The sequence below is a fragment of the Sus scrofa genome, chromosome 3, assembly GCF_000003025.6.
Source record: "Sus scrofa isolate TJ Tabasco breed Duroc chromosome 3, Sscrofa11.1, whole genome shotgun sequence".
Lineage (NCBI taxonomy): Eukaryota > Metazoa > Chordata > Mammalia > Artiodactyla > Suidae > Sus > Sus scrofa.
Genome location: NC_010445.4, coordinates 23789116 through 23811040, shown reverse-complemented (window position 1 = coordinate 23811040; position 21925 = coordinate 23789116). Strand labels below are relative to the sequence as shown.

The window sequence follows — 21925 nt, the reverse complement described above, 5'->3', positions numbered from 1 at the left end:
ATGGATGGACCCAGAAATTATCATGCTACGTGAAGTCGGTCAGACAGTGAGATACAACATCATATGCTATCACTTACATGTGGAATCTAAAAAAAGGTAACATGAACTTCTTTGCAGATCAGATATTGACTTACAGACTTTGAAGAATTTACGATTTCCAAAGGAGACAGGATGGGGGGTAGGGGGGGATAGGCTGGGGGTTTGGGATGGAAATGCTATAAAATTGGGTTGTGATGATTGTTGTACAACTACAAATGTAGTAAAATTCATTAAAAGAATACAGTGTATCAAGGTGATGTTTCTACCCAATAGAAAGAAATGCACCTCACAGTATGTGAGAGTCTTCATGTATAAGCCCTAGGACGACTGAGATCTTCCAATGAATTTAAGAACAAAGTCTATGAAACAAAACTGGAATGAGTTCCTTGACCATATATGACATTTGGCTAGTTTAATAGTTTAAAAATGTCTGGTTTTCCTGCTTGTTTAGGTTTCTGACAAATTCTAAAAGCAATAAATTCAGTTTTGGGTATGGCATGTTCTATGCTCTTTTGATAGAGAAATGTGCTAAAAACGATAGCTGGTCACTTCAATATCATCACAATTCTAGGAAAGATACACTTTGCTATAAAATTATAAAAGTATACCTCAGTCACATCATTGGCTGAATTTGTAAATCCTGAATCCTGATTGGGGGGGTGGATCTATTGTATGTACCTTTTTTTTTTTTTGGCCGCACCACAGCATGTGGAGGTTCCCAGGCCGGGGACTGAACCTGAGCCACAGCAGTGACAATGTAAAATCCTAAACCTGCTGCACCACAAGGGAACTCCTATTCTGTGTATCTTAATTATGGTGTAAAATTAAGGATACTGAAATGATACATGAAGTATCTTAGTTTTAATGACAGGTTTATTTGTATTCAAAAATTGAAATCTGTGTAATTTTGGATGGTGTTTTTCTACTTCTTTGCATTTCCAGAACCTGGTTCAGTATATAGTCAGAACTCAGTAAGTTCTTTTTTTTTTTTTTCCGCCTTCCTTTTTAGGGACACACTGGTGGCATATGGAAGTTCCCAGGCTAGGTGTATAATCGGACACCTTAGCCACAGTAACAAGGGATCCAAGCCGTGTCTGTGGCCTACACCACAGCTCACGGCAAGCGAGGCCAGGATTTGGATTCGCCTCCTCATGGATACTAGTCAGATTTGTTTCCACTGTGCTACAATGGGAACTCCCAGTACGTTCTGACCATGATGCATGGCTTCTACGTTCTAAGGCCTTTTATATTTTTTTTGGCACCAAGACACAAAAGTCTTGGTGCCACTGTACCAATTTGAGGGGAGAGAGTTGTACTTTAAGTGCAAGGCTCTTTTCGGGGTACACGGGGAGTCTGGTGCACGACATGTTCTAATGGGACAATTGTCTAGTTAATATCTATCGCGATCATCTTGTGTGTGTGGCCTACACATAACAGGGTTACTTTAATGCGACCTGAATCTAGCATCTTTCATTTTAGTTGGTCAGACTAGGGAAAAAGGAGTATTTTAATTTTTAAAATCTACTAAAAATGTCAATAAATCAAGATCACAGCAGGGAGAAAGAAACAGCTCTTTTATGATTACTTCTTTGAAAACAGGTACTACCATTTAAAATTTTTTCATCCCTCATGGACTTGGGAGAATAGACTTGGGGTTGCCAAGGGGGAGGGGGCAGGGGGCGGGAGGGGGAGGGACGGGGAGTTCGGGGTTAATAGATGCAAACGACTGCCTGTGGAGGGGATAAGCAGTGAGATCCTGCTGTATAGCACCGGGAACTATAGCTAGTCACTTGCGATGGAACATGATGGAGGATAATGTGAGAAAAAGCATATACATATGGCTGAGTCACTTTGCTGTACAGGAGAAATTGACAGAACAGTGTAAATCAACTATAATGAATAAAATAAAAGTCTTAAATAAAATAAAAATTTTGCATCAAATTTAGGACAGTGTTTGCTGAGGGGAGGGCATGTAACCGAGGAGGGGTTATAGGGGGAGCCTTCACAGTGCTTAAGTGGATCCTTTTTTCAAGCTGGGTGAGTGTTCACGGTATTATTCTCTTGTACCTCTTTGCATAGCTTCACTTTTGCACAATTCTTTTTTTTTTTTTTCCTGGGCAGCATACATACGGAGTTCCCAGGCCAGGGATCAGATCTAAGCCACAGGTGGGACCTAAGCTACAGATGCAGCAAAGCTGGGTCCTTCAACACCCAGTGCTGACCAGGGATCGAACCTGTGTCCTGGTGCTTCAGAGACACTGAGAATCCCATTGCACCTTGGCAGGAACGCCACAATTCATTTTTTTTTTTAAGAAAAAAGTGAAAAATTATGTATACTATTCACAGCTTTCTTTTGTTTCACATACTGGACCACTTACATCCAGGACACTTCACCCAGGGTGAAGAGAGAGATTTCTCTCATCATAGCAGATTTTATGTGTTGAGAAAGCTTAGAGAAAGTAAAAATCAACTTCCACACCTTCCCAATGGTTTTTTTTTTTTGCTTTTTAGGGCCACACCCACGGCATATTGGAAGTTCCCAGACTAGGGATGGAAACGGAGCTACAGCTGCTCGCCTACACCACAGCCACAGCAACACGTCTAACACCTACACCACAGCTCATGGCAATGCCCGTCCTGAACCCACTGAACGAGGCCAGGGACCGAACCTGCATCCTCATGGATACTAGTCGGGTTCATTAACCACTGAGCCATAAAGGGAACTCCTCCCAATGGTTCTTTATTCTCAAAAAAGTCTCTTATGCGATGTTAAACATTGCTCTTAATTGCAAATGTTATTTCAGTGGAACAGGATTGGTACAACGGCAGCGACATGCCACACCCCAAAGGCGACTCTCCCGGCTGAGTAAATACCTCGATTTCCTGTAACTGCTCCTGATTGGTTGTGTACATCTGCTGAAGAGAATCCTCCAACTCTGTGTTCCGATCCAGCAAGGTCTTCCCAAGCTCAGCCGCAAGCTGGAGATCTAGCACAACAGGTAAAGCTCAGAAAAGCACAAACGATTCCACTTCAACATCTTATATAACCCAGTTCTTAAAATAAGAATGAACCAAGACCCAACCTAACATATAAAGTTGAAGTCAGATCCCAGAGGAAGGTGGAAATGGCACAGAAGGAAACCTGGGTTCTACTCAAAATTCAGCTGAATTGGGGCCTTTTACCAGGTAACGTACTGGGTACCCTTACTTGTTAAGACGTGAAGGACAGAGATCTACTTTCTGGAGGTGCATTCATTAGTTTAGCAAGGATCGTTTAGCACTGCGATGCCTAAGATCATAATTATTTGCTTACGGACTGGACTTAATCATGTGATGGTTGTCTACTTTTTTGGATGGACGGTTAAGCCAAAGTAGTCTTTCCACACTCTCTAAAGTTCCCATGAATCTGACAGCTGTGAGAGCAACGCTCAAAGTAAAGTGTGTTCTGGAGTTCCTGTTGAGGCACAGTGGAAAAGAATCCAACTAGGAAGTAGGAGATTGCAGGTTCAATCCCTGGCCTCGTTCAGTGGGTGAAGGATCCAGCGTTGCTGTGGCTGTGGTGTAGGCCGGCGGCTACAGCTCTGATCGGACCCCTAGCCTGAGAACCTCCATGTGCTGTGGTACGGCCCTAAAAGGCAAAAAACAAACAAACAAACAAACAAACAAAAAGCAAGCAAGCAAGAAAGCCAAGTGTGTTGTGTTGTGATAGGTCCTGGCCTCCTAAAGGGACTAAACGTTTAGTCAAGAAAAGGGAAAAAGCATCAGTGATGAGAACACTGCCTCTGATCTCTCTCATTTTTCTTCCCGTTTCTCTCCATGCCCTTCTCCAGGATGAACAAACCAGATGCATAGAGCAACAGTAGTTTGTGTGGTAACTCAGGTCGTAGCTTATACTTTCATTTAACACAGAACCATGTCTATTTAAACCTCATTTTTCAATGCTGTCTTCATAGGCATATATGCACCTAAGACAGGATTTGTATTATATACAATCCTAGAAATAAAAATTTAGTGATACAAAAAGGGACAACAGGAGTTCCCATCGTGGCTCAGCGGTTGAGGAACCCCACTAGTATCCATGAGGATGTAGGTTCGATCCCTGGCCTTGGTCAGTGGGTTAAGGATCCGGCGTTGCCGTGAGCTGTGGTGTAGGTCGAAGATGGGGCTCAGATCCCACGTTGCTGTGGCTGTGGTGTAGGCCGGCAGCTGTAGCTCTGACTGGATCCCTAGCCTGGGAACCTCCATATGCTGCAAGTGTGGCCCTTAAAAGACAAAAGACAAAAAAAAAAAAAAAAAGAAAGAAAAAAAAACCAAAACATGGCAGCGGGGTGACAACAGTTCTAATATAGGTAACTAAGCACTTACCTGCATAGTAAATGTCACAGAGCCATCTTTTGATATAGTGGGAAATGCCCTGAATTGAATCTGGGGTCTTGTCTCGACTGCCATTTACCAGGTGAACCCTTTGAATATAATGACTTTATTTATTTTTGCTTTTTAGGGCTGTACCTGCGGCATATGAAAGTTCCTGGGCCAGGGGTCAAATTGGAGCTGCAGCTGAAGCCTACACCACAGCCACAGCCACACCGGATCCTTAACCCACTGAGTGAGGCCAGGGATCCTCCCAGAGATAATATCGGGTCCTGACCGAGAACTCCCAAAAGCCCTGCTTTCTTAACTCCCCCACATCAAGAGGAGACATCAGACAGCAAATAAGGAAACTTGCAAACTGTGAGAAACACTAGTCGTCCACACAGTCAGTGACATCAGACATGGTTCTGGGCACTGTGGACATAAGAATAAACTCAGCTAAAAAATCCTCTGCTCTCATGGTGCTTATTATCCTCTCCTGGAAGAAAGAGCAGGACAAAATACACACTAGGCAGCAACAAGTGCTCGAGAGAAAAAAAACAAAGCATGGAAGGCAGCAGGAAGAGTGTGGGTGTGGCAGGTTGAAATTTAAGAACAAGAGACAAGGGTGGCTCAAGAAGTGAAGGAAGTGGATGAATGACCCAGGTAGATCTATTCAGGGGACCAGCCTTCTAGGCACAGGCGAAACAAGAGCAAAGACCTTGGGAGGACGTATGACCGGAGTTAATGAGGAGGTCAAGATGGCTCAAGCAGAGTGTGAGTGAGTGTGAGTGTGTGTGTTGGCCTGGGGCAGTAGGAGACAAAGAGGGGCTCCAAGGTTGGCCAGCTTGTCAGGGCCTAAGGTCAAGAATTGATTTTTAGAGCTCTCGTCATGGCTCAGTGGAAATGAATCTGACTAGCATCCATGAGGACGCAGGTTCGATCCCTAGCCTCGCTCTGTGGGTTAAGGACCCGGTGTTGCTGTGAGCTGTGGCGTAGGACATGGGTTTCAGCTCCAATTCGACCCCTAGCCCAGGAACCTCCATAGGCCGTGGGCGTGGCCCTAAAAAGACAAAAAGAAAAAAAAGAATTGGTTTTCAGGTTTTCACTCTGAGTGAAATGGAACCTAGTGAAGACTCTTGACAGGACGACCCCGGCGGTTGTGTAAACAGACTGAAAGGGAAGACAGTGGCATTGGGGTGACAGGATATTGCGGTCATCTGGGTGAGAGATGACGGTGGTTTAGCCTAGAGCGGCAGAGATGGAAAGAAGTGCGGGATTCTGACTATGTTTTGAAAGTGGAACTGGAAGGATGGTTATGATTAACACATATTGATATGGGATATGGTGTGTGAGAAAGAAAAGAAACCTCTGGGTTTGGGGAGAATACATAAATGATCTATTTTATTTTATTTTTTATTATAGTTGATTTACAATGTTCTGTCAATTTTGGCTGTAAAGTGAGCCAGTTTTGTGTGTGTGTGTGTGTGTGTGTGTGTGTGTGTGTGTGTGTGTGTGTGTGTGTGTGTGTATGTATTCTTTTTCTCACATTATCCTCCAACAAAGGATCTATTTTATTTTATTTTATTTTTTGGTCTTTTTGCCTTTTGAGGGCTGCACCCACAGCACATAGAGGTTCCTCAGGCTAGGGGTCCAATCAGAGCTGCAGCTGCTGGCCTGTACCACAGCCACAGCAATGCAGGCTCCGAGCCTCCATCTGGGACCTATACCACAGCTCATGGCAACACTGGATCCTTCACCCACTGAGTGAGGCCAGGGATCGAACCTGCAACCTCATGGTTCCTAGTCAGATTTGTTAACCACTGAGCCATGACGGGAACTCCAAAGGATCTATTTTAGAAAGGGAGATCTCTGAGGAGACGTGACAGCTAGAGCTTGAAGGATGAGGACCTCACCATGAGAAAGGCAGGCAGAGGCCCAGAGGCAGGAGAGAACCTGGCACACTCTACAGCCTGACAGAGAGCCAGTGTGAGTGGCGTGAGGGAGGCTGGAGAAGCAGGCAGGGATCGAGTCATGCACAGTTTCACAGGCCATGGTAAAGAGAATGCACTCTTTTTTTTTTTTTGGCAGCCCTGCAGCATGTGGAGTTCCCAGGCCAGGGATCAGATCCGAGCCCCAGTTGTGACCTACAGATTCTTTAACCCACACTGCCAGGCCGAGGCTTGAACCTGCATCCTGGTGCTGCAGAAATGCCACTGATCCCTTTGAGCCACAGTGGGAACTCCAAGACAATCTGAATTTTATTTTACCTATGATGTAAAGTCATTTCACTTAGTGTGGAAAAATATACTTATTATGAAAACAGGGACCCTCACCACATGTGAATTGTAAAAAATGTTTAGAGGTTAACAAATAAGGTTTAACCTGTATTCATTATGACCTAGATATTAAAACCTAACCTAGAGCATGACACTGTAAATCAACTATATGTTTTTTTTTTTCTTTTTACGGCCACACCTGAAGCATGTGGAGGTTCCCAGGCTAGGGGTCCAATCGGAACTGCAGCTGCCGGCCTACACCACAGCCACAGCAACCCGGGATCCGAGTTACATCTGCAGCCTACATCACAGTTCATGGCAACACCAGATCCTTACCTCACTGAGCAAGGCTAGGGTTGGAACCCACATCCTCGTGGATACTAGTCAGATTCGTTTCTGCTACGCCAATGGGAACTCCCTAAATCAACTATATTTTAATTTAATTTAATTTTTTGGTCTTTTTTTTTTTGCCTTTTCTAGGGCCACTTCCCACGGCATATGGAGGTTCCCAGGCTAGGGGTCTAATTGGAGCTGTAGCCACCGGCCTCCACCAGAGCCACAGCAACGCAGGATCCTAGCCGAGTCTGCGACCTACACCACAGCTCCCGGCAACACCGGATCCTTAACCCACTGAGAAGGCCAGGGATCGAACCTACAATCTCATGGTTCCTAGTCGGATTTGTTAACCACTGCGCCACAACGGGAACTCCACTATATTTTAACTTAAAAAAAAACAAAAAAAAGATTGATAGGAAAAAAACCCCTTAACCTAGAATTAGTGGTAACGGGAAAGCAACAACTTTTGCTACCTGGCACTGTCCGTTTGAGAGTATAATTAGCATTGTACTTGGTTAGTTTCTCCTGAGAAAACAAAGCAGCAAAATCCACCACATACCACTCTAGCTCATTTCAAAACATTTTACACCCTTTTAAAATAAAACAGAATGCTGTTGGTAGAGAGCTGTTAAGATACATTCTTTTGTGATTTACATATTAACAATGTCTATTAATGTACCTAAGGTTTTGGATACCAAGGCTATGAAATAACAGCCTGTATTCACAAGACAGAGAACCCTTGCCAACTGCGCAAAGCATTTAAGAGACATTAATTTTTTTTTCTTTCTTTTTTTTTTTTTTTTTTTTTTTTGGCAGAGCCCGTAGCATGTTCCCCAGGCAGGGATCAAGCCTGCAGCAACAAACAGCGGTGACAACGCTGAATCCTTAACCGCTGTGCCACAAGGGAACTCCAAGGGACATTCATTTTTATATCTTTTCAAGGTAGTTAGCCCACATTTTCCACCAAGAAGCACAAAGATGCTAAGCGGCCTGACAAAATCTAGGTGGTGAGTCACAAGCAAAAGAGAAAACACTGTCCACAGATGTCAACGTTCCCCCCTCACGATTCTCTATGACCCACGTGCCCACAGTTTTAAGTCTATGGGCTGCGATGTTCACACATTTCTTTGCTTAAGGTGGAGGTTTCACATTCTCCTAGTTGAGGTAGTTTATCTTTCATGCGTTTTCGCAGATGGCAAGGGGAAATTAGAGCTGAGCTCAGCTACTGCCTGAGCTGCCAGGGAAAACACATACAACCCCAGGCAAGTTAATATCTTGTTTTTACTAAGGGCAAAAGGAACTACGTGGGGCTGAGATGTTCCGGAAATAATTATTTTGTACTCACAGGCTGTGTAACATGTATACACAGCCCCGCGTAGGAGCCATCACGCTGAATTATTAAGGACAAAGCATGTAAACATCACCTAGACATCACTCAAGTCTCTCCTGGCCTCTGATAAAGTGGTGAGTAATCCCCCCCTGGGAAGGACCAGAGACTCACCAAAGATAATCTTTTTTTTTTTTTTTTTGTATTTTTAGGGCTGTGCCCGCGGCATATGGAGGGACCCAGGCTAGGGGTCAAATCAGAGCTTTAGCTGCCGGCCTACACCAGAGCCACAGCAACACGGGATCCGAGCTGCATCTGCGACCTACACCCACAGCTCACGGCAACGCTGGATCCTTTAACCCACTGAGCGAGGCCAGGGATCGAACCTTCGTCCTCATGGGTGCGAGTCAGATTTGTTTCCACTGAGCCACGACAGGAACTCCCTCACCAAAGATATTCTTAACTAGCTGATCCCAGGAGTTCCTGCCATGGCTCAGCGGTAATGAACCTGACTCGGATCCATGAGGATGCAGGTTCAATCCCTGGCCCCACTCAGTGGGTTAAGGATCTGGTGTCGCCAGGAGCTATGGTGTACGCCAGCAGCTGTAGCTTCCATTCGACCCCTAGTGTGGGAACTTCTATAAGCCTCAGGTGCAGCCCTAAAAAGCAAAAACAAACAAACAAAACAAAACACGCTGAGCCCCAGAAGCCAGACTAACTTGAGACTACCGTCAACTACTTTCATACACTTAGGAAACTACCTATGCTACTTAATACTTTCCTGCTCCTGCTGCTGCAAAAAGAGATGCCGAGTATAGCACTCTTCCGGCAAACAGCAAACAGAAGAATCTGAGACTTGTCCTGATCGCAATCCTTATTTCCAGTTAAACTAAGCCCCAGCCTGGCTCAGTAACCTGAAGTCTCAGCCTCCTACATATTTCATAGGATGTTTAAGGATAGAATTCGGGCAAAACAAGTCTCAACTACAAGAAAGCATCTGTGAAGTCACACTGTATAATAGGACATTACTTCATCTGTTAGTTTAAAGACAAGAGTCTTTTTTGGTCTTTAAAAAAAAAAAAAACAAAAAAAAAACCAACGCTCACTTCCTGTTGTGTTAGCATCTGGCTTCCATAACCAAAAGGAGCCCAAACCTGGCAGTAAGCCCAAGAAGGTTTTTTAAATAACTAGGGGGGGAATGGGAGAATATTCAATGTCCTTTATTTATATTTTTAATTAATACACCAAAGAAAAGGAAACAATATAGTTTTGAAGCCTTATGCACCTGTTTAACTCACTTTGCAAAAAGGATTTTCATTAAGAGATTGTCTTTTCTAAATCCTAGTGAACCGGCATAGGCAGTCACTAAAAATACCACAGATTTACTGCAGACTTGAGAACTGCAACCTTTCAATACCTTCATGTTTCATATTCTTCTGCTAATCAGTCTTTGCAAGTGATGACAGTCTATTTTAACAGTGTGAACTGTTAACTTCAAACCGATACTCTACTCAGCCCTATGCCTTCGGCAAAAAATTAGCGCTAGCAGTCAAGAGATTTTTTTTTTTTTTAAAGATCTTCCTCCCAGAATTCTGAAATCTTTATATTCCACTGCTATTACCTTTCTCTTATTTTACTTTGGTGTTTTCAAAAACCCAAGGACATCGTATTCCCATGTTAGCTGGAGTGTCCAGCAGTAATCCAATAACGTTAAGGCTGAAAGCTTTTGCTGTTACAAAACCAAATGCGTCATTTGGTGAGGCTTCTGTGTAACTCCTGTTGCCAACGTTACTATAATTGGGAAAGCAAAAAACCCGGAATATAAACATCCAGAAAAATGATGGTGTCAGTTTTAATGACCCTCCAGACAGTGATTCAGCAAATTAGTTGCTCACATGGAACAAACGTACTCATCTTGAAAAGAAATAGCAGACTTAGGATGCATTTAAACTAAGACTTCATCTGCTGAACCACAGAGCAGAAACCCGAATCCTTATTTGAAGCTTGCACAGCTCACCAAAGGACAATTATAACAGCAGCTCTTCCAAAAGAAAACCCAGTCTCTGAAGTCTTTCCACCTTGTTCTCTGGGACACATTTCAAAGCAGGCACCATCATTACCTGCACAGGAGGCTCCTGCTGTCCCAGAAAGGATCTGACCCACAAGAGATCATTGTCAGTATTCTTACTGCGCCAACTTAGCCCTCTGACAAAAGGCGGTCTCATCATCAAAGCGTTTTGGAAAAGCAAAGGGTTTTCTCCTTCTGCCTGCACACAGCTTTGCAGGTTTCCAACAAGGTAATGGTAAACCAGAGCCTTCTGAGGTTAGAAGCTTTCAGTAATTTTACTTTATTATTATTATTTTTTTTTTGTCTTTTTGCTATTTCTAGGGCCGTTCCCGCGGCATACGGAGGTTTCCAGGCTAGGGGTCGAATCGGAGCTGTAGCCACCGGCCTACACCAGAGCCACAGCAACGTGGGATCCAAGCCGAGTCTGCAACCCACACCACAGTTCATGGCAACGCTGGATCCTTAACCCACTGAGCAAGGCCAGGGATCGAACCCACAACTTCATGGTTCCCAGTCGGATTCGTTAACCACTGCGCCACGATGGGAACTCCAATCCAGTCTATTTAAATGATGCCTCCATGTGCGAAAGGGAAGAAAACACTGTAGTTCTATGACTTTGAGAACAGGATCTTAGAAAGCTGTTTCAGCAGCTCTTTCCAAACACGGCTCTCTCCGGAAAATTAACAGTGAAGATGTTAAAAAAGGGACAGATGTGTGCACTGCATAAAATCCCATTAGATCTGCTTCTCCAACTGTTGAAGACGTCAGACCTGCTCCCAAACTTTATTCAGCAGCAAGTATCTAGGGAGGGGTCACCCTGCCAGGCTGTGTGGTGGGCACACACCAGGAGGCAGCAGCATCTCTACTCAAGAGATTCCTAGATGGTCCACTTCATGAGTAGGATCCTGTCTACACTACTGTGTGGACAGACTCTGTGGCTCCACTGCCTAGATGACACAGAGCAGATAACAAAAAGCTTTGAGAAATTAACAAATTAAAAAAATCCGTGAGAGGGATGGACTGGGGGTTTGGGATTGGCATATGCACACAGAGGTATATGGACTGATTGGCCAGTGGGGACCTGCCGGATAGCACAGAGAACTCTGCCTGATATTCCGTACTAATCTATGTGGGAAAAGAATCTGAAAGAGAATGAAAACGTGTGTATATGTATAACTGAATCTCTTTTTTTGCAGCAGAAATGATCACAGCCTTGTAAATCGACTATACGGCAATAAAACTTAAACATGGGAAAAAAAACCAAAAAACAACAGTGGGGGAAAGAAATCAGCTGAAAGTTTAGGAGTTCTCTAACATATAACTTATTGAAATTGGAACAAAGATATCCTTCTGTTCACATGGCAGCCTTCATTCTTCTCCAGGCCGTATTCACAGTTGGGACTATTGGAATTTCATATCTATTCCTGCCCCACACACTTGGTTATGACATAGAGGGTTATGTCAAAGTCCACTGTGGTAACAGATGTAAACGTCCTTTGAAAAGCATCGAACAAATTCCAAACGCAAACTGGCACTGAGGAAGTTTGGACCTGTGCCCTTTAGGGTTTCACGGAACTTGAACATCTGATGACTTTGTTTTGATCAGAGGTTAAAGAGTGTTGCATCGCACCCTAAAATGTGGCATCTGCTTCTCAGCAGACTGAAGTATGACAATCAGCTGTTCCTAACGACCTCCCACAAGGCGAAAGGGCAGTGTGGGCTAAGGCACCTGAGAGAAGAGAGCCATGAAAACAGGGATCTTGTTTGAGTGTCGGGATGAGCTTCTACTACCTGCTAAGTATTATGCTAGATTCAAACCAACCAACCAACCAACCTACCAGCCTGTACAGATCTACGCCTTCTAAACACAGTAAAAAAATACTTAGCTTTGATTACAGGATGAACTGCGGAATGTATTATAGGGGAATGCTGCAAGTGCACAGTGGTTGCCTCATAAATCCTGGAGAAAGTATCAAACTAGGCCATCAACCCTTAGGGGGAATTCTGAAAACAGGTTAAAATGTAAGACAAATGTGCCTTGTGGACCTTGTGAATATGATGGCAAATACGGCATGCACTGCAGCCACTGAAGAGCTTCGACTATATAAGCATAACGGTGAACTCCTGCGACTGTCCACTCCATACTGATGTAAGAAATTATCTCCCCCCTCCCAAAGAGCTCCTTATGTTCCTTTTCTAAGTATGAGTCATTTAAGCCCATATTCCCCAGCCCCCAAGTTCAATGGTTAGCATGAACAAACAATCACGGTCATTTAATAGTCAACTACATGAGGTGTTAATTTTTTGTGCCAGTTTAGAGCTGAAAAAGCTGATGTGCACAGCATTGCTGAAACAGAAGAGGCCTGGAGAAAAAAACAAAAAAACAAAAAACAAAAAACCCACAACTCCTGAGGAGTATTCAGCATCCAGGATGAGGGCTGAGAAAGTTTACTTTGGAGTTTGGAGTGGAACCCTAGCTCCCCCAACAGCAGTACTCAGTACTTCTTTGCCATAGCACTGCCCTACGAAATGAGCGAGCACCTGTGTGAAGGGGCCTGTTAGCGTCTGGCACACCAACAGCTTCCCCAGTTGCAAGTCCCTGCTATTAAGAGGCAAAAAACTGGCATTGGCTCCAAAGTGAAGGCCCCTCTAAGGTGTCTCTCTGGAGACAAGAAATCCAAGACAGGCTAGGGCCTGTTTTAAACGAACACCTGTTTTTAACTAGAAAGCAAGGGTGCAAATTGAAGGAAGGGGAATACCGCTGAAGTGCCCTCAAGTCATGTCCCTTGCATCTGGTGAACACAAGCAAAAATTTTCCCGCAACTGAAAAAGCCGTAAAACAGGTGGTGAAGAGATAAGGTTTGGGCAGAGGCTACGACGACTCCCCAGTCTGAGTGTGTGGCTTCATAAATACGTTCTCCCCCACTTAATCTGGAGGAAGGCACTTGGCAGCGTTAGTCTCCGCTTTGCCCATCTGGAAAATGGGGATAACACAAGTTACTCTCTCGCGGAGTTATGGTGCCCATCGAATGTGTGAAAAGGGCTAGACAAGGTTCCTGCCACCTGCAGCAGCTCACACTTGGCACCGACTGTGTTTTCTCCCGGAGGCGGAGAGGCAGCAGGGGCCCCTGAGCCCAGCAAGGGCTCCCCTCTCTGCTCCGAGTAATGCCATGGGGATTAAATCAGTTAATCTGGGGAAAGCGCGTCAAACGGTGCCTGGCGCCCAGCTAGCAGGAGGGGTGATGATGGTGATGCTGATATTGGTACCTGCGCAGAAGCCCGAGTCCCGCGCAGCGCAGTTCCCCGGGGCGGGATGGGCAGGCGCGACAGTCCCAACACCAGGTGAGCGCCAGACCTTCCCTGCACTTGGCATCTGTTGGCCCCGAGGAAAAGCAACTTTTTAAGTTTCGCGGCGGGAGAAGCCGTGAGCCGGCAGCGCCCCGGCCAGGCCCTGCCAGGCGACCGCGCCCTCACCTTGCTGGAGGTCCTGGTGGTCGTACCACGGCTCGTCCTCCTTCATCTCAAACTCCTCCACCAGGTTTTCCGCCAGCATCTCGGCCGGCTCTTCCGGGGGCAGCGGCCCCCGCCGCCGCCGGCCCGCCTCAGCCGCTGCCCCGGGCTTTCCGCCGGCCCCTCCGCCCTCGGCCAGAGCCGCCCTCGGGCGGGACGCGCCGCCGCCCTGGCTCTGCCGCGCAGTCCGACCACAGCTAGCCGCCGCTGCCGCCGCGGGGCGGCTCGCAGCGCAAGCCTCGGACCGGCTTTCCGACTCGCCTCGCGCAGCTCAAAGAGTCCCAACGGCCAGCGCCCAGGCGCTAGCGCCCCGGCCGGCGCCCAGAGCCGGCTCCTCACGCCGCAGCCCGGCCCAACGTGGCACTTTGGCAGAACCCTCCCCGATCTGGGCTGCGATTCAAACCCCCGGCGGCGCCTCAGCCAATCGCGAGAGGGATGTCGGCCGAGCGGCAGCGACATCGTCCAATCCCGTCTCACTGCAGTCCCGCGGTTCGCCGGGTTTCAAGGGCAAGCAGCCAATGGGAACTCCGGGGGAAACAAAGAAGGCGGGAAAAGGGGAAGGGGTGCGGCCGAAGGTCCCGCCCCTCTCTGCTTTGAGTAGCTACTGGGCGTATTCGCGTTACACAGGTGTGGATGTGGCGGCCTCAGCGGCCACTGTGGTGGGTGTCGGGCGCGCTGGCCAGTGGACTGGCTGCGTGGGCGTGAGGGGCGGGAGTCTGGCCTCGGAGCATAAGGCAGTTGCTGGCAGGCGGCGTGAAGGGTTCCGGGATCCTGAGATCCGCTGTCCCGCCGGCCTCTGCTGGTCTTTTCACGCCCAGATTTGGTCTCCTCTACGCAGAGAAATTGAGGGTCGGTCGAAAGTTTAGGGCTGTTAGCTATTTTCTCCTTGATATCTGAGTACAATCAGCTGAGGATTGTACTCACTCCCCCTGAAACGGTGAGCCTCAAACCCACTTGAGTATCTGGGGACAAACAGGAACCGGTGCAGTTGACGGTAACTTAGCCTTAAAAAAAAAAGAAAGAAAGAAATTGCAGGCATTTTTGCATACTTTTAAAAAGATTCACAGATCACAGGACTCTGGAGTCATAATGTTAACACCTGCAGAGAATGCAGTCGAAGCACTAGATGGCCAGCAGAGCAGTGAACACTCGTCTCCAAAGACAATAGCAAAATAAATAACTGCCGGTAGGTTGTGGATTTCACCAGCATTGTGCAGACAAAACACAGACATTTTAAAATAGGGTTACAGACCAGAAGGTCAGTGTTCTCAGCCTTGATGTAACGGTAATGCACAGCTGACAGACAACGGTGCTGTCTCTTAAAGTAGAATGCGCACTAATAAACGTAGAAGGACTTACGGTGTTAGAAGTAATAAAAGCAGAAATGGTAAACTGATAAATTCTTTTCTTCTGAAGCCAAATATGCTAAAAGGTAAAATGTTACTGATAAATTTTTTATTGCTAGGCTAAGACAGAAGCTAGGTTGTGCGTCTAGCTAGTCTAGCCTGTACTGCTCTAATTGTCAATATTCTGGTAGAGAAATTAGTCCCTAGCCGAAAGAAAATAATCACACCCAACTATCTTTTTTTTTTTTCTTTGCTTTCTAAAAAATTTATTTATTTATTTTGTCTTTTTAGGGCTGCACCCATGGCATATGGAGGTTCCCAGGCTGGGGGTCAAATCGGAGCTGTAGCTTCGATCTACACAGCTGATGGCAATGCTGGATACTTAACTCCCTGAGGGAGGCCAGGGATCAAACCTGTGTCCTCATGGTTGCTAATGAGATTCGTTAACAACTGAGCCACCGCAGGAACTCCAAACTCAACTATCTTAATTTAAAAGTCACTATGGATAGAGCTCTTTGGAAAGAGAGATGATTGGATTTAGGATTTGTGGATGGTGATTTGTGGAAGCTGAAGGGGCAGAAACATGTCTCTGATCGCTAAGAGACAGTTTTTTAGTCTCTAATCTGCAAGATTGAAAGTGCTGACTTTTTCCTCCATGGCAGAAGCTTGTTTTTGACTCCAAATCAAATGGGAAAGTGCATCGAAATGCTCTTTTAGAGTCTTCAAAAATCAACAAGAAACATAACAACAATGAAATTCAAGAATGATCCGGAGATAAAAGTTACTGATGATTTAAAATGGCACGGCAAGAAAACCCCAATACAATCCCCCCCCAAACCCAAATATAACAACAATAAACTCAGCCTTTTTGTATTAGTGGGTTGTTTCGTTTTTTCTTCTTGGCCACACCTCAGCACGTGGAGGTTCTGGGGCCTGGGATCCAACCTAACCACAGCTGTGACAAAACCGAGGCCACCAGGGAACCCTATAGGTTCTTTTTAAGGACACTATTTGGGGAAACTTCCCTCTCACCTGAAAAAGCTTGAACAAAAATTGCCTTGAACAAGAAAATTAGTTTTTAATGCTAAAAGCCTAGCTTTGGAGGGGTCTCCCTCATTCTTGTAGAGTCATAGCTGAAAAGCAATCATCAGTTGCCTCTTCAGCAATATTATTATTTGGTTTTGTAATTGGTTAGTGAATAACAACTGAAGTTGATTCTAAAAGGAGGCTTTGGGGTTTTCATTTAATAATTCATGCATATTTAGTGCATCTACCTGCTCAGCCTAATTGTTCCCCCGTTTTGCTACATTTATTTATTTATTTATTTATCTTTTTAGGGCCGTATCCTCGGCATATGGATGTTCCCAGGCTAAGGGTCAAATTGGAGTTGTAGCTCCTGGCCTACACCACAGCCACAGCAACGCCAGATCCGAGCCGTATCTGTGACCTACACCACAGCTCACTGCAATGTTGATCCTTCACCCACTGAGGAAAGCCAGGGATCAAACCTGTGTCCTCATGGATACTAGTCAGATTCATTTCCGCTGAGCAGGGATGGGAGCTCCCATTTTGCTACTTTTAAACTCTTTTATATAAAACATTTTGTGTTGAAGAAGAACCATTTTCAGAAGTCTTTTATTCCTGATTGTAAGATGTTCTTTGGCGTTTTGTTGCTATAGTAAAAATAGGTAATGATAGTTTTTAGATAATAGTGGTGGCTTTAAAAAAAAACTCTAAGTGGGAATTCCTGTTGTGGCGCCTCGGAAACGAATCCGACTAGGAACCATGAGGTTGTGGGTTCGATTCCTGGCCTCGCTCAGTGGGTGAAGGATCTGACGTTGCCGTGAGCTGTGGTGTAGGTCGCAGACACTGCTTGGATCCCGAGTTGCTGTGGCTGGGGTGTAGGCTGGCAGCTGTAGCTCTGATTGGACCCCTAGCCTGGGAACCTCCATGTGGCCCTAAAAAGCAAAAAAAAAAAAAAAAAAAGAAGAAGAAGAAGAAGAAGAGTGCCTGGATTTTGCTGGGCTAAATTTGTATCTTGGCTTTTGTTTCTACTGACTCTCTTGTTTTTGGCCCTCTTAGTAACCCAGCGGCCTCTACCTTCAATTTCCATTCTCACTTTTGCCAAAAGTAACTCTGAGTGAGGTCTTTCAACAGTAGCTTTTTCAAACCTGAGAATTACCTTTAAAGCCAAAAATGTTGGCTGACTTCCACATAATAGTATTTCTTTTTTTCAAGTGTTGGAGCCTGCGTAATGACGGACAAGTTCATGTATTATATTTTATCATTACAGCAAAATCTACAAATGTTTAAGCGAGTACACATATGGGCACAATATTCTTTATACTGTTTACAGACAATGCCTATGGGTTTAATAGCCCTTATGATAATTCTAGGGCCCTCCTTCCCATAGAATTAAAATCTTTTTTTTTTTTTTTTGTCTCTTTGCCTTTTCCAGGGCTGCTTCCTGCGGCACATGGAGGTTCCCAGGCTAGGCGTCAAATCGGAGCTGTAGCCGCCAGCCTATACCACAGCCACAGCAACGCGGGATCCGAGCCGTGTCTGTGGCCTACTCCACAGCTCACAGCAATGCCGGATCCTTAACTCACTGAGCAAGGCCAGGGATTGAACCCGAAACCCCATGGTTTTTGGTCGGATTCATTAACCACTGCACCACGACGGGAACTCCCAAAATCATTCTTATGTCTACCTAATACACAGCGAAGCTCGGGGACTTAGGCAATTTGGTCATTTGAGCCAAATGCTCACTTCCACCTCTCACTTGCTCTCCCCTTCCCTAAGAAATTGGGTAATATAGACTGAGGTGCCTGCTTAACTCCCAAAGATTATTTAACCAAGAAACATCTCTCAAATTATCTGACTATTTGTGTTTCTGCTATAGTAACATTTTGGAGACCCGTTCATTGTAAAAGAGGAAAGTCATGGTGTTGTCTTAAAACTATAGTCAACATTAAAAGCAAGATGAGTTTTGGAGTTCCCACTGCGGCATAGCGTGTTAAGGATCCAGCATTGTCTCTGTGGTGCTTCAGGTCACTGCTGAGGCTCAGGTTTGATCCTTGGCCCAGGGAATTTTTTATAAGCAGCGAGCATGGCCAAAAAAAACCCAACCAAACAAAACAACAACAACAAAAAAACAAAAACAAAAAAACCAAGCTGAGTCTATACCTCTCTCTTGCTTGGTTATCCTGTTCCTGTTTTCCAGCTGGATAAATCAGGTCCCTGAAAGGGTAGAAAAATAGGCAGGTTTAAGAGGAACATCTGCTTCAGAGCAAGGACCAAAATGTGTCTTTTTTTTTTTTTGGTTTTTAGGGCCGCACTAATGGCATATGGAGGTTCCCGGGCTAGAGGTCAAATCAGAGCTACAGCTTCCAGCCTACGCCATGGCCACAGCAACAACAGATCCTGAACCCACTGAGCAAGGCCAGGGATCGAACCCGAAACCTCATGGTTCCTAGTTGGATTTGTTTCCACTGTGCCACTATGGGAACTCCCAAAATGTGTTATTTCTTTATCCATCTTGGCTATATCCTTTGAGCCAAAGTTACCATAGTATGTCAGCAGATCAAGAATACATCTCCCGGAGCCTTAAGTGAAAGGACAACAAGGGCTCCATCTCACCTGGGCTTGATGAAAGGCCACGCCTGAAATCTTGTACAGATGTAAAAAAAGCTTTACATGGGAGTTCCCGTTGTGGCGCAGTGGTTAACGAATCCGACTAGGAACCATGAGGTTGCGGGTTCGGTCCCTGCCCTTGCTCAGTGGGTTAACGATCCGGTGTTGCTGTGAGCTGTGGTGTAGGTCGCAGATGTGGATTGGATCCTGCGTTGCTGTGGCTTTGGCATAGGCTGGCAGCTACAGCTCCGATTCGACCCCTAGCCTGGGAACCTCCATATGCCGCGGAGCAGCCCAAGAAATGGCAAAAAAAAGACAAAAAAAAAAAAAAAAAGCTTTACATAGTAGAAACTGAAGACAGAATTTGGCACTTCAGTCCCTAATGTGATCATAGAAAATGCCCGAGCAATGGGTTTCACATTAAAAATGGCATTTTCCGTGCAGAGGAATTCTTCTTCCTTTAAGAAGAAAAGCAAATGGTTAAAATTAAAATGCATTACTTGCATACAATAGCTGATGGGTAGCAAAATTCCACTGGCCACTGGTTAATTTTAAATACAAGTCCAAAACCACCAGCTGTGAAAGTACTTTCTTATCCACTTACGCAACAATTGAGATGTTGCCAGGAACGCTAATTTGCATAGAATGTGGCTCTACTTGAATATATTTTTAACATCTAACTTATAAAAGTAAAATATATCCAAGATTTGGACAAGTTTAACTAGTGGCCAGGAAGGTATGTTTAAGGATTATCCTCCCTACGTGGGACAGTGCAACAAAAAAAGAACGATGAGGAGACCACCTTTATCTCGTGTCAGAAGGAACAGAAGCAAGCCCATCATCTTAGTATAAAGTTGTGCCTTATGATTTTCCAAAGACCTGATTCTCCACAAGCTAAGAGAGTTACCAAGAAAAGGTGGTATGGCACAGCAGGTTAAGGATCTGGTGTTGTCTCTGTGGTGGCATGTATTCAATCCCTGGCCTGGTACAGTGGGTTAAGGATCCAGCATTGCCACAGCTGGCATGTAGGTCAAAGTTGCAGCTAGGATTCCATCCCTGTCCTGGGAACTTTCATATGCCGAAGGTGTGGCCAAAAATAAATAAATAAAAATAAAAATAACAGCTTTTTTTTTTTTTTTTTGGTCTTTTTAGGGCCACACCCATAGCATATGGAAGTTCCCAGGCTAGGGATCTAATCGGAGTTGTAGTTGCCAGTCTACACCAGAGCCACAGCCATGTGGGATCCAAGTTGCAGCTGTGATCTACACCGCAGGTCCCAGCAACGCCAGATCCTTAACCCACTGATTGAGGCCAGGGATAGAACTCGCGTCCTCATGGATACTAGTTGGATTCATTGCCGCTGGGCCACGGACAGGAACTCCAACAGCTTTAGAGTTTAAAGGGCAAGCTTTGGTTATCTGGAAAATGACTGTATGTGGGAAAATTAGAATTAAGATATTCTGTGTCTTGAACAGTTTCAAATGATGCAACTGACAAGGGCTTAATCTCTAGAATATATAAACAACTTATACAACCCAACAGCAAAAAAAAAACAATCAACAATGGAAAAATGGGCAAAAGACCTGAATAGACATTTCTCCAAGGAAGATATACAGATGGCCAACAAACACATGAAAAAATGCTCAACATCGCTGGTTATAAGAGAAATGCAAATCAAAACTACCATGAGATACCACCTCACACCAGTCAGAATGGCCATCATTAATAAATCCACAAATAACAAGTGCTGGAGGGGCTGTGGAGAAAAGGGAACCCTCCTGCACTGTCGGTGGGAATGTAAACTGGTACAGCCACTATGGAGAACAGTTTGGAGATACCTTAGAAATCTATACGTAGAACTTCCATATGACCCCGCAATCCCACTCTTAGGCATCTATCCGGACAAAACTCTACTTAAAAGAGACACATGCACCCTCATGTTCATTGCGGCACTACTCACAATAGCCAGGACATGGAAACAACCCAAATGTCCATCGACAGAGGATTGGATTCGGAAGATGTGGTATATATACACGATGGAATACTACTCAGCCATAAAAAGAATGACATAATGCCATTTGCAGCAACATGGATGGAACTAGACAATCTCATACTGAGTGAAATGAGCCAGAAAGACAAAGACAAATACCAAATGATGTCACTTATAACTGGAATCTAATATCCAGCACAAATGAACATCTCAGAAAAGAAAATCATGGACTTGGAGAAGAGACTTGTGGCTGCCTGATGGGAGGGGGAGGGAGTGGGAGGGATCTAGAGCTTGGGGTTATCAGACACAACTTAGAATAGATTTACAAGGAGATCCTGCTGAATAGCATTGAGAACTATGTCTAGATACTCATGTTGCAACAGAAGAAAGGGTGGGGGGAAAAATGTAATTGTAATGTATGCATGTAAGGATAACCTGACCCCCTTGCTGTACAGTGGGAAAATAAAAAAAAAATTATTAAAAAAAAAGAGATATTCTGTGTCTTGAAATGGCCCATGGTACTCACAAATTGTATTATTACCTTTAGAGAGTCAGGATGGTCTTAAAAGAACATATATTTTGGAGTTCCCGTTGTGGCTCAGTGGAAACGGATCTGACTAGGAACCACGAGGTTGCGGGTTCGATTCCTGGCCCCGCTCAGTGGGTCAACAATCTGGTGTTGCTGTGAGCTGTGGTGTAGGTCACAGATGTGGCTTGGATCCGGCATTGCTGTGGTTGTGGCATAGGCTGGCAGCTGTAGGTCCGATTAGACCCCTAGCCTGGGAACCTCCATATGCCGAGGGCGTGGCCCTGAAAAGACCAAAGACAAACAAACCAAAAAATGTATATTTTATCATGTTACTTGTTTACTACCACTACCAATATCTTTGATCTAATAAGTGGTTTTGCCAGTTCGAGATGGCGAACGCTAGTATTTTAACCTTTCCTGATGGAATTGTGTAAAACTGTGCCACGGTCTGTAAACAGACCACTGCTCTCTGCAGAGGCACGGCCATGTGCCTCGTGGGGAGATAGTCTAGCATCATG

General features: G+C 45.1%; 1 protein-coding gene across 2 annotated transcripts in view; it reads right to left on the bottom strand.

Moving 5' to 3' along the window:
* Positions 1-14238, bottom strand: part of CDR2 (cerebellar degeneration related protein 2) — a 38453-nt gene extending 24215 nt beyond the window's left edge. The window contains exons 1-2 of one of the 2 annotated variants that reach the window (XM_021086479.1): positions 13874-14238; positions 2914-3026 (exon numbers count right to left, since the gene is read on the bottom strand). In XM_021086479.1, the coding sequence (XP_020942138.1) occupies positions 2914-3026; positions 13874-13952 (192 nt within the window). In that variant the 5' untranslated portion in view covers positions 13953-14238. The remainder of the gene's footprint in view (positions 1-2913; positions 3027-13873) is intronic. The other variant, XM_021086480.1, reaches the window with a different exon arrangement.